The following is a 13,626-nucleotide window of genomic DNA, read 5'->3' as shown; positions in this document are numbered from 1 at the left end:
ACTCTTTCCATTTTCCGATGATGTATTGAGCTCCGTGAGATGTTCAAAGCTTCGGATATATTTATAACCTAACCCTGCATTAAACTTCTCCACAACTTTATCCCTGGCCTGTCTGGTGTGTTCCTTGGCCCTCATGATGCTGTTTGTTCACCAACGTTCTCTAACAAACCTCCGAGGGCTTCACAGAACAGCTGTATTTATACTGAGATTAAATTACACACAGGTGGACTCTATTTACTAATTAGGTGACTTATGAAGGCAATTGGTTCCACTAGATTTTAGTTAGGGGAATCAGAGTAAAGGGGGCTGAATACAAATCCACACTTTTCACATATTTATTTGTAAAACGTTTTAAAAACCATTTATCATTTTCCTTCCACTTCACAATTATGTGCCACTTTGTGGCGGTCTATCACACAAATTTCCTAATAAAATACATTTATGTTTTTGATTGCAACATGAGAAAATGTGGAAAATTTCACATGAATACTTTTTCAAGGCACTGTAATCATCCATAAAAACAGCTACAAAGTAACAGGCCGATAAGCAAACTCTTGTTCTAAAAATAAATTTAGTTGTAAACAAATATCTCGATGTTAAACTGCTAACAGAGCCATCCTGTGGCCACATTCTATAACTACACATAATTTATGCTATGAATGCCTATATCACTATGTTGTATGCATACAGTACATGCTGTATATATATATATATATATATATATATATATATATATATATACACAGCATGAACTTTTTCCTATATAGCATGAACTTTTTCCTATATATATATATATATATATATATATATATATATAAAATTAATTTTTTTCTTTATAGAGGTAGTGAAGAGGTGGGCCACCACACATTCTTGTAGGGATATTAGTCCAGGTGCAATCCATGAAGAAAGTACAATATGCAGGAGGCACAAGATGCACTTAACAGGAGGAGCTTTCCAATGTACTGTTTTTTAATCAATGTCAGTGTTTTGGCTGGGCACAGCCTGAATTTTCCATTTATTATGCCTGAGCGTTGGTATGACACTGGGAAAAATGCATTGCAAAGGAAGGTGACTATGCAGAAAGGTGATGTCATTTGTTTTTGAAATCCTTAATAAAAAGAGTTAAAAAAAAGTGTTAACACTTTTTGAAGAACTCTCGTATATATAGAATAAATTATAGTGGTTCTAAAGGCTCAAGGTTTTTTACCTTAATGCATTCTATGTAAGAGCAGCAGGAAGAGGACAGGGCAGCTCTGCAGCAAAGAATCCAACTGTCTGCACAATATGGGACATTATTATTATACAGGATTTATATAGCGCCAACAGTTTGCTCAGTGCTTTACAACATGGGGGCAGACAGTACACTTACAATACAAATCTATACAGGAGGGATCAGAGGGCCCTGCTCATTAGAGCTTACAATCTAAAAGGGAGGGTCAAGTGGAACAAAAGGTAATAACTGTGGGGGATGAGCAGATGGAGAAAATGAACATACAGTTGTTAGGTGTGGGTAGGATCGGCTTCCCTGAAGAGAAGGGTTTTCAGGGATCGTCTAAAAGCTAATAGAGTAGGAGGTAATCAGACAGATTGGGGTAAGGCATTCCAAAGGATTGGAGAGGCTCTGGAAAAGTCCTGGAGGCGAGCATGGGAGGAGCTGATGAGGGAGCTAGAGAGCAGGAAGTCTTGAGAGGAACAAAGAGAACAAATAGGTTAGTATTTAGAGACTAGGCTAGCGATGTAGCTGGGGGCTAAGTTGTAGATGGCTTTGTAAGTAGTTGTTAGTAATTTGAATTTAATTTGTTGGGTGAGTGGAAGCCAGTGAAGGGATTGACAGAGAGGAGTAGCAGACACTGAGCGATTGGTAAGGTGGATGAGTCTGGCAGCAGCATTCATGATGGATTGAAGAGGTGATAGACTATGTAGAGGTAAGCCAATGAGAAAGGAGTTGCAGTAGTCGAGGCGAGAGATGACCAGGGAATGAATTAAGAGCTTTGTTGTGTCATTGGTTAGAAAGGGGCGTATTTTGGAGATGTTGCTGGAGTTGAGGTGGCAAGATTTGGACAGTGATTGAATGTGGGGCTTAAAGGAGAGTTCAGAGTCCAGGATTTCACCTAGGACCTTGGCATGCGGGGATGGGCTCATAGTTGTGCCATTGATTTTGACAGAGAAATCAGGGGAAGGGGCACATGGGGGAGGAAGAATTATAAGTTCGGTTTTAGATAAATTGAGTTTGAGAAAGTGGTGTGACATCCAGACTGATATATCTGATAGTAAATTAGTGATATGTGAGGAGACGGAGGTTGTGAGCTGAGGGGTAGAGTAATAGATTTGGGTATCGTCAGCATACAGGTGGTATTGGAAGCCCTGGGAGGCTATCAGCTGACCCAGGGAGGAGGTGTAGATTGAAAATTACTAGAGGTCCAAGAACAGAACCTTGGGGGACCCCAACAGAGAAAAGAAGAGGAGAGGAGGAAGTAGAGTTGTAAGAAATGCTAAAGGTGCAGTTGGATAAGTAGGAAGAGAACCAGTGAAGGGTACAGTTATGGAGACCAAAGGCATGGAGTTTTTTGAGGCGGAGGGGGTGGTCAACCATATCAAAGGCAGAGAGGTCTAGGAGTAGGAGTACAGAATAGTGTCCATTGGTTTTGACCGCTAGTAGATTGTTTGTTAGTTTTGGGAGAGCAGATTCTGTGGAGTGTCGAGGACGAAATCCAAACTGAAGGGGATCAAGAAGGCTATTATCAGCAAGGTGGTCACTCAGTCGGTTGTAGACCAGACATTCAAGGAGTTTGGAAAAAAAAAGGGGAGCAAGGAGATGGGGCATAGGTTGTTAAGATTGCGTGGGTCCAGTGAGGGCTTTTTAAGTATGGGGCTGACAAGTGCATGTTTTAGAGAGTTGGGGGAGATGCCAGAAGAGAGGGATAGATTGAAGATGTGGGTTAGAGAGTGTAGAATAGAGTCAGAGGGGGGGCGGGGGATGTAGCATTTACGAGGGAACAGGATCCAGAGGGAAGGTGGTAAGATGGACGTTAGCAAGTAGTTTAGCAACCTCGTCTATAGTGGTGGGGTTGAAAGAGGGAAGTAATGATTGTACCTCTTGCATTGAAGTGTAAAGCGTGGAGGGTATCTGATCAGTGGAGATCTCCTCGCGAATTGTATCAATCTTCTGTTTGAAGTGATTGGCGGTCTCCTGGGCAGTGAGTGAGTTGGTGAATGGAGGCAGTGGAGGACGAAGTAGGGAGTTGAAGGTAAAGAAGAGTTGATTGGGATGGGATGATAAGTTGCTAATGAGAGTGATAAAATAGGTCTGCTTGGCAGTGAGGAGGCTGGAATTGTATTTTTTGGAGGGCAGATTTATATTGGTTGAGATCTTTCATAGACTTAGTCTTACACCACAGGCGCTCATGAGCACGACTATGTTTTTTCAGACATCTAGTATCATCTGTTTGCCAAGGTTGAAGGGGTCTGGGCCTGATTCTGTGTTTAGTGAGGGGTGCCAGTGAGTCCAGTGAGGATAGAAGTGAAGTGTTGTAAACAGAAGTGGCTAGGTCAGTGCAGGATAAGGACAGAGATTTTGTCAAAGAGGTCATCGGTAGCAGAGAGAAGAAAAGGGACATCCTTCATTACAGGTCGGTAATGTAATTAAAGAAGTAGGGAAATAAAAGCATTTTAGCTAAACTTCCGCTTTAAAGACCTGATCAGCTTACCTGTGATACTGAGTTCACACGCACAGCACCAACCGCCGAAAGTTTAGAAATGTAATTAATTTGGATTTTGTATATTTTAGCAATGCTCGTTACATGTCATCCAGTTGACTGATTACCTCAAGTTTTTGACACTGTTTTAGAGCTGAGCTCTAAGCAGATATTAAGGACACATGGCAACCTTTCTACAATTCACATTTTTTATTAGAATGTTAAAACTTTATAAAAATCAGCTAATAATAAGCAAGAATATTATGCCTAGATGTATTTTCAGCCCATATGCAGGTGGTAGCAATAAATACAGGATTTGCAAGTAAGGTGCACATCAGTTGAGGTATATGTATTGCCCAGACCTTTTTCTTTTAGTTAGGGATAGGGTAGGAAATGGTTAAATCCCTACCAGGTTAAACGATTGCATTCTTTGTACCATTGTAGAGGTACAATGGTACAAAGAACCACTGCCTGTTCCAGAGATGCAAACCAAGGAAGCAGTGGACCAAAACTAGATAAGAGTCCAAGATAATTGTTATTGTTGGTAAAAAAAAAGTTATATGAAAACATTCAAAGCCTTTCAGGGGCAACATCGTTCCCCCTTCATCAGGGCTCAACACAGGATAAAACCTAGCTGGACTTGTAGAAAACAGTGACCCAACAGATCTATATAAGAACCAGTACTGATCTCTCTATGTGGAGTAACAACTTGACCACAGTTACTAAGCAGCAATAGAACTCTGTGTTCAACAGATGCTACGTGGTAGTTGGTACTTGGTAGACCTCTCCCAAACTGAGGGACCTCTGTGCTGTATTTTACATAACTTTGACCTCTGCACTCTATGTCACTTACTCCTGGTCCCTGCACTGTGTGTTATATACTATTGACCTCTGCACTCTGTGTCACATACTCCTGATTCCTGCACTGTGTGTTACATACTATTGGCCAATGCACTCTGCAATACCCTTGACTTCTGCTCTCTGCTTTGCTTAGTACTGACCTCTGAACCCTGCATAACATAGGAATGTAATGAACTCTGTGTTACTTACTATTGACCCTTGAATTCTGCTTTACTACTGACCCCTGAACTCTTTAGGCCTTCCTTACTTTTTAATAGGTACTCCTTGCTAGGTTATCTCCTTAAAAACAATTTGCTGTGCCCTGGCGATCTTTGATCTCCTTGCTGCTGTTCAGGTAGACCTTCACCTCTCCAGGGTTGCCTATCTGAAGTTTTGGTGGTAGAGCATGTGGAGTATCTTGTAAAGGCTAACAGTACTTAGAATATTCTGATACAGAAGACCCTCGGGAGATGGTCCCATTAAAGTCTTAGGGGCTCTACTGTGTAGGTGGAGAGAGGAGAAGGACAATTTTGGCCAGAGACTGTGAAGATTACTGTGGGCCATGATCAGCCAACTGAGGCAAGGATAAAAAAGAAATTTAGAAAGTGTGGAGTCAGTTGGTAAAAGTATAATTTCCACTTGGTGATTAAAAAAATAGAGAAATAGAGATTATCTTAGATTTGATGATTTGAATAAATACAACTTAGAACAATACAATAAAAGCTGTAAAACAAATTAAAAAAAATCCAGCTGTTGAAGACTTGGATGCTGTAGAAAACAATGCCTTTGCTGTCCCACCGATGGGGACAGTAGATTGCCAGTCCCTTTCGACATTTGTTGTATTAGAAGAGGTAGTATTTGCAGATGACAGACCTAAAAGAAAAGAGTCAGTTAATTCTAACAATCTGCTCTGTGTTCTGTGTTTGTACAGCCGTGGCCAAAAGTTTTGAGAATGACACAAATATTAATCTTCACAAAGTCTGCTGTCTCAGTTTTTATGATGGCAATTTGCATTTATGCCAGAATGTTATGAAGAGTGATTAGATGAATTGCAATTAATCGCAACTTCCCTCTTTGCCATGAAGATGAACTTAATCCCATGAAAAAATATTTCCACTGCAATTGTGAAGAAGGCTTCAGGGCGCCCAAGAAAGTCCAGCAAGCACCAGGACCATCTCCTACAGTTTATTCAGCTGTGGGATCGGGGCACCACCGGTACAGAACTTACTCAGGAATGACAGCAGGCAGGTGTGAGTGCATCTGCATGCACTGTGAGGCGAAGACTTTTAGAAGATGCCCTGGTGTCAAGAAGGGCAGCAAAGAAGCCACTTCTCTCCAGGAAAAAATAGACAGACTCATATTCTGCAAAATGTACAGGAATTGGACTGCTGAGGACTGGGCTAAAGTAAATTTCCCTGAATAATCCCCTTTCCGATTGTTTGGGGCAATCCAGAAAAAAATCTTTTCCAAAGAGGAAAATATGAGCGCTACCATCAGTCCTCTGTCATGCCAACAGGAAAGCAATCCTGAGACCATCCATGTGTGGGGTTGCTTCTCAGCCAAGGGAATGGGCTCCCCCACAATTTTGTCTAAGAACACAACCATGAATACAGAATGCTCCAAAAACATCCTCCGAGAGCAACTTCTCCCAACCATCCAAGAACAGTTTGATGAGGAACAATGCCTTTTCCAGCATGGTGGACCTTGCATGTATGATGGATGCTCCTTGCCATAAGGCGGAAGTGATAACTAAGTGGCTCGGGGAACAAAACATCAAAATTTTGGGTCCATGGCCCGGAGCTTAATCCTATTGAGAACTTGTGGTCAATCCTCAAGAGGCGGGTGAACAAAATAAAACCCCACAAATTCTGACAAACTCCAAGCATTGATAATGCAAGAATGGGCTGCCGTCAGTCAGGATGTGGCCCAGAAGTTGATTGACAACATGCCGGGGGGAATTAGAGAGGTCTTGAAAAAGAAGGGTTAACACGGCAAATATTGACTCTTTGAATAAACTTCATGTAATTGTCAATAAAAGCCTTTGACACTGATTAAAAGCTTGTAATTATAACTCAGTATGCCATAGCAACATCTGACAAAAAGATCTAAAAACACTGAAGCAGCAGACTTTGTGAAAATTCATATTTGTGTCATTCTCAAGACTTTTGGCCATGACTGTAGTATGAAATTTTGTTTTTGGATAGAGTGTGGAGGTCTTCCCTTCCTTCCAATACGTGTGCAGCCTCTACAGGGAATGGAGTGGACTCCACTGAGACAGGAAGGCTTAGTAAGATACCCTGTTTCCCTGAAAATAAGACCTAGCGTGATTGTCAGTGATGGCTGCAATATAAGCCCTACCCCCCAAATAAGCCCTACCCTCTTTCCCCGAAAATAAGCCCTACCCTGAAAATAAGACCTACAAGGACTTTAACTAGGGCTTATTTGGGGGGTAGGTCTTATACTGCAGCCATCACCGACAATCATGCTAGGTCTTATTTTCGGAGAAACAGGGTAAATCATTGTTACAAATTCTAACCCTTTCACATGGTAACTGGGCCAATCACAGCACCCTTTACCGGGTGATTAGCTGTAGCCAATCACAGACCACTAGTAATCACAGCTATCATGAATGTAACCCATTCATGACATTGGACAACATTACTGTTATGCCCTGTACACACGGTCGGACATTGATCGGACATTCCGACAACAAAATCCATGGATTTTTTCCGACAGATGTTGGCTCAAACTTGTCTTGCATACACACGGTCACACAAAGTTGTCGGAAAATCCGATAGTTCTGAACGCGGTGACGTAAAACACGTCCGTCGGAACTATGAACGGGGCAGTGGCCAATAGCTTTCGTCTCTTAATTTATTCTGACCATGCGTGGCACTTTGTGCGTCGGATTTGTGTACACACAATCGGAATTTCCGACAACGGATTTTGTTGTCGGAAAATTTTATAGCAAGCTCTCAAACTTTGTGTGTCGGAAATTACGATGGAAAATGTGTGATGGAGCCTACACACGATCGGAATTTCCGACAACAAGGTCCTATCACACATTTTCCGTCGGAAAATCCGACCGTGTGTACGGGGCATTACAGTAATCATCATTGTAATAGCAATCAAAGTATAAAAAAAAAATCCCTGTTCACCCCCCCAGAGTAATACAATGTTACTATGGTGACAATGAGCTACTCTGATGAAAGTATGATGAAATAGTAAAAAAGAAAAAAAAAAAAAGAAAAAAGAAAAATAAATATATTTAAACATTTAATAAATTATTTAAAAATGTTTTTAGTTTTTTTTAAACATACTGCCATCAGTCAGTGTCTCCGATGAGCACCACACCAGTCATCTGATGACATTGTCCTGAGCTGGTGACAGTATGTAAAAAGAAAATGTAAAAAAAAAAAAAAAAATTTTATTTAATTTCTTAATTTTCTCAAAAATTTGGACAAAAAATTTCAAAACTCGCCATGCCTCTTACTAAGTGCCTCAGACTGTCTAATTTCCAAAAAGAGGTAATTTGGGGTGGGGGGTATCTGTACTGTCCTGGGCATTTTCAGGCCTCAAGAAATGAGATCGGCCGTCAGTACATCAGGATTGATCAATTTTCAAAAATATATTGTATTTACCATAGCTTGTAGACTCTCTAACTTTTACACAAACCAATTAATATACACTTCTTGGGATTTTTTTTTTTTTTTACCAAAGACACGTGCCAGAATACATTTTGGCCTAAATTTATGAATACATTTGATTTTATTTGATATTTTTTATAACTAAAAGTAGACCCCCTCCCGCTGTGATTGGACACATTAGGAGCCAATCAGCGGGTCTGGCTGAAGTGATGTCCAGCAGGGCCTGCCGATCATTCGGGAGACAGGCAGAACGGCGGTTTGCCTATGTAAACAAGGCAACCCGCCGTTCTGTGAGAGGGGAATGTGCTGATCCTGTGATTCTGCTAAGCGGAAAAACTCATCTTTACCTTCCCCCAGTCAAAGGACCTCCCCCACAGTTAGCAATCACTCCCAGGGAACACATTTAACCCTTTGATCGCCCCTGATGTTAATCTCTTCCCTGCCAGTGTCATTAGTACAGTGACAGTACATATTTTTTAGGACTGATCACTGTATTAGTGTTACTGGTTCCCCACAAAGCGTCAAAAGTGTCAGGTGTCTGATTTGTCCGCCGCAATATTGCAGTCCCACTATAAGTCGCTGATCACCGCCTTTACAAGTAAACGATAAAAAATAAATAAATAAATATATGCCATTGTTTGTAGACATTATAACTTTTGTGCAAACCAATCACTATACGCTTATTGGGATTTTTTTTTTTACCAAAAATATGTAGCAGAATACATATTGGCCTAAACTGATGAAGAAATTAGATTTTCTACATTTGTTTTATTGGACATGTATTATGGCAGAAAGTAAAAAAAATATAGTTTTTTATTTTTTTTTTAAATAGTCGTCCTTTTTTTGTTTATAAAAAACGCAGAGGTGATCAAATACCACCTCTTGGATATGTATTATGGCAGAAAGTAAAAAAAATATAGTTTTTTATTTTTTATTTTTTAATTGTCAGCCTTTTTTTGTTTATAGAACAAAAAATAAAAACCACAGAGGTGATCAAATACCATCAAAAGAAAGCTCTATTTGTGGGGAAAAAAGACATCAATTCTATTTGGGTACAGCATCACGCGACCGCGCAATTCTCAGTTAAATTAGCGCAGTGCCGTATCGCAAAAAAAAAAATGGCCTGGTCATGAAGGGGAGTAAACTTTCTGGAGCGGAAGTGGTGAACATAGGAGGCTGATCATTCTGTATTCCAAGATAAAAGAACTGGGTGGGCTAAATAACCTGTTTGTGATAATAGAGGAAAAGTGCAAAATATAAAGGACAGCTTTGAATTTTTTGCACTTAGTGAACCAAATATAACAGAATGATTTCATTTGTAAATTTAACAGACCAAAAGGAAGCAAAAAAAAAAAAAAAAAGAGGAGTTCATTGTTTGGGTCTATAGACACTTCAAGGACGCTTCTCCATGGTTAAGCTTATGGCTCCATTTTACAGTAAATGTTAAACACATCACCAACATTTGCATGTTGGTGCTAAAACTGTTCATTAACTCATGGAGCAATGAGTACTCTCTATTCCATAGTCATATATAAACCATGTTTCTGTTAAACTAAAGTATATTTTGAGAAGGAACTCACCAGGAGGTGTAGGTTGAGAAGTTGTATTCGTCACCGCAAACGTTGAGCTCCTTGTTTGAGGACTTGTGTTGGATGGACTTGTGCTCACTCTAGTGGTAGAATGTTGCACTGTGGCAAAAATTCAAAATTATTTTGAATTTAACGGAATAACTTAAAGATCATCTGAACATAAAAAAACCCCCAAAAATAATTATATGCTCATTTTTTTTTCAAATTTAAGAGGACATAAGATTTCCATTAGGATCAACAGGAATTTTTCTGTAAATGCAGAAAAAAGCTAAACGAATGCAGCCAGTAGACATGTGCACAGCCAAAAAATTAGTTCATTTTCGATTTCGTTTCATTAGTTTAATATTTTTTTTAGTTTTTCGGGTCATTCATTATGATCGCGATTCGTAAATTTGTTCATTCGTAAATTCGTAAATGCGTTCATTCGTACATTCGTACATTCGTACATTCGTAAATTCGAACATATGTTCATTCGTACAATCGTTCATTCGTACATTTTTACATTTGTACATTCATAAATTCGTACATTCGTAAAATCGTACATTTGTAAATTAGAAAATTCGGAAATTTGTAAATTCGAAGTTTGAAAATCCAAAAACCCGAAAATTCACAAATCTGAAATAGTAACTAACTATTAAATTATGGGTATTGTAATTTCCTTTCAAATTTGACTTTCAGTGAACGTAACAAATACGAATTTATCCCAAGTTACGAATTATCCAAAACGAATGCTGCATCTAAACAGGTGGAACGGAACAAATTAATAACAAATAATAATAATAAAACGTTGTTCTTATTATTATTGTTATTTATTATTATCAATTCATTACGTTCCATTCCGTTTTTTCGGATCATTCATAACTTCGGATAAATTTGTATGTGTTATGTTCACTAACAGCCAAATTTGAAAGGAAATTACAATACCTATAATTTAAAAGTTACTAGTAATTACTAATAGTTAAGTTATTATTAGTTAACTATTATTTCAGATTTCCGAATTTTCGAATTTACAAATTTACGAATTCACTAATTTACTAATGTACGAATGCCCGAATTTACGAATGTCCGATTTTATTGAATTTACGAATATTCGAAAAAAAAAAACGTTAAACGGGTTTTCGTTAATTCAGATATTCCCGAATTAACGAATTTGTCAAAATTCGTTAAAAAACGAATTCGGAACGAAACGAATTGCACATGTCTAGCAGCCACCACATCTAAGGATTGCTGATCTGCAATATAGTACAAGTTATATCCTGTAAAGTGGTTCTAAATCATATATATATATATATATATATATATTAGAATCACTTTAAATGATTTGACCTCAATGAAAACATGTGAACCAGGACCCACATCGTACCATAAATATTAAGAAAATATTCATAAATACTGAATCAGGTTCACAGAAAAGTACTCACGTCCATGGACTTAGCAATAGTTTCTCCCTTCTGATCTCTGCACCAATGCACAGTGTTGATTATGTGTAACTTAAAGCGGTTGTATACCCGCAAACCAAAAAACAAAAACAAAACAAAACAAAAAGAAAAAACCTGTAAGGCAAAGGCATAATGAGCTAGTATGCACCACACACTAGCTCATTATGAAATACTTACCTTAGAACGAAGCGTCGGCATCACATCCCGGTCACCGCCGAGGGAGCTGACATTTTCCCCTCGGCGATTCTTCTGGGTTCACGGCTCTGAACCCAGCGCTGTGAGTGACGCGATGACGTCAGCTCCGTTCCAGCAAGGTACTGCACGATACGCCGGAACTTCACCGGATCTTCGCCGGATCTTTATGCCCCGTACACACGGTCGGACATTGTTCGGACATTCCGACAACAAAATCCATGGATTTTTTCCGACGAATGTTGGCCCAAACTTGCCTTGCATACACACGGTCACACAAAGTTGTCGGAAAATCCGATCATTCTGAACGCGGTGACGTAAAAGACGTACATCAGAACTATAAACGGGGCAGTAGCCAATAGCTTTCGTCTCTTAATTTATTCTGAGCATGCGTGGCACTTTGTGCGTCGGATTTGTGTACACACGATCGGAAATTCCGAACGGATTTTGTTGTCGGAAAATTTTATAGCAAGCTCTCAAACTTTGTGTGTCGGAAAATCCGATGGAAAATGTGTGATGGAGCCCACACACGGTCGGAATTTCCGACAACAAGGTCCTATCACACATTTTCCGTCGGAAAATCCGACCGTGTGTACGGGGCATTACTGTGCGTGTGCCACTGATGTCAGCGGCTATATGCAGGGTGAATATTCATTTTACCTACAGGTAAGCCTATAATAAGGTAAAAATGTAAAAAAAAAAAATGGGTATACAACCGCTTTAAAGATTAAGTTCACCTTTGATCACCCCTTTTTTTTTTTTATTCCAGCTCCCCTATGTACCAATTTAGCATTAATGTACTTATTTTGCAAAAATAGAACAGCTTGCCATTTATTCTACCCACGCTCACCTCACTGTCTTCATCTCTGTTTAAAAACACCTATCCATTACTTCTGCCTTACCTCCTGGACAGACTTTAGGTCATGACACAGGAAGGAGTTGACCAGCAGAGGGTAGATGATGCAGGGTGTGTGCTAATGAGATCAGCTGGTCAACTCCTTCCTGTGACATGACCTTAAGTCTGTCCAGGAAGTAAGGCAGAAGTAATGGATAAGTGTTTTTAAACAGCAATGAAGACAATGAGGTAAGCGTGTGTAGAATACATGGAAAGCTGTTTTATTTTTGCAAAAGAAGTACATTAATGCTAAATTGGTACATAGGGAAGCTGTAATTTAGAAAAAAAAAGTGAACAAAGGTGAACGTATACTTTAATTACACAATTTCACTCATTACAAACAGTTGTGTGGACAGTTGCAGAGCTAGCAATCAAAACTATCAATCAATCAGAACTCTACCCAACTTTATTCTAGGGATTCTGGTAGATATTTGATGTCTTCTGCTGTATGCATATTTATTTTTTAAGCTCCCACTTTTCAGGATATTTTTAACTCCCTCCATATCTTTTGGCCTTTATACTACTGCAGTTTGCATTGCAAAATTATAGTATTTGTTAATTAGTACCTGAAGAAGTGGTTGGAGGTACAGCAGTGTTGTTTGGTGTAGCTGTGGTCCAGTTTGTGGCAGTTTCATTTGAATCATCTGAAAAAAGAAATGATATAAGCTAACCCCTTTCTTATGAAAAAAAAGGTACTTGGAAATTCAAATATCAAAGATTCAAAGATATGTCTCTACAGCAGGGGTCTCAAACTGGTGGCCCTCCAGCTGTTGCGAAACTACAAGTCCCAGCAGGCCCTACCTGTGGGAGTCATACTTGTAACTGTCCGCCTTGCAATGCCTCATGGGACTTGTGTTTTTGCAACAGCTGGAGGGCCACCAGTTTGAGACCCCTGCTCTACAGTCTTTCCTAAAATAATTCAAATTAATTATGATTATTGCTCGTTGAAGTATCCTAGCTGGTGATGATGGGCAAAAGCGGGATTGGAAAAATCATAACTTCAGCTCTTCATAAGACTCACCCAAAGGATTCCAAATGGTCCCATCTCAGAGGTAAAAAGGTTCACATACCAAAGTTACAAAGTAACATAGTAAGTTGGGTCGAAAAATATCCATTAAGTTTAACCAACAGACCAAAAAAAATAATAATTGAAAATTCACATCCACAGGACCCTAAACTCACAGTTGACCCAGAGGTTATAAACTGGCTACTAACTCCCTGGATTAAGAGTCTATGGAGTTTTTACACATAATTGAGATATAATTTACCTATATATATATATATATATATATATATATATATATATATATATATATATATATATATATA

General features: G+C 39.1%; 1 protein-coding gene across 1 annotated transcript in view; it reads right to left on the bottom strand.

Annotated features, from left to right (window-relative positions):
- Nucleotides 1-3,902: 3,902 nt before the first annotated feature.
- LOC141111490 (uncharacterized) overlaps nt 3,903-13,626 on the bottom strand; it is a 54,330-nt gene continuing 44,606 nt past the window's right edge. The window contains exons 31-33 of the mRNA XM_073603781.1: nt 12,864-12,941; nt 9,763-9,870; nt 3,903-5,408 (exon numbers count right to left, since the gene is read on the bottom strand). Of these exons, the coding sequence (XP_073459882.1) occupies nt 5,239-5,408; nt 9,763-9,870; nt 12,864-12,941 (356 nt within the window). The 3' untranslated portion in view covers nt 3,903-5,238. The remainder of the gene's footprint in view (nt 5,409-9,762; nt 9,871-12,863; nt 12,942-13,626) is intronic.

The sequence above is a fragment of the Aquarana catesbeiana genome, linkage group LG10 (assembly GCF_042186555.1).
Source record: "Aquarana catesbeiana isolate 2022-GZ linkage group LG10, ASM4218655v1, whole genome shotgun sequence".
NCBI lineage: Eukaryota > Metazoa > Chordata > Amphibia > Anura > Ranidae > Aquarana > Aquarana catesbeiana.
This window is presented reverse-complemented; position numbering and strand designations above follow the sequence as displayed.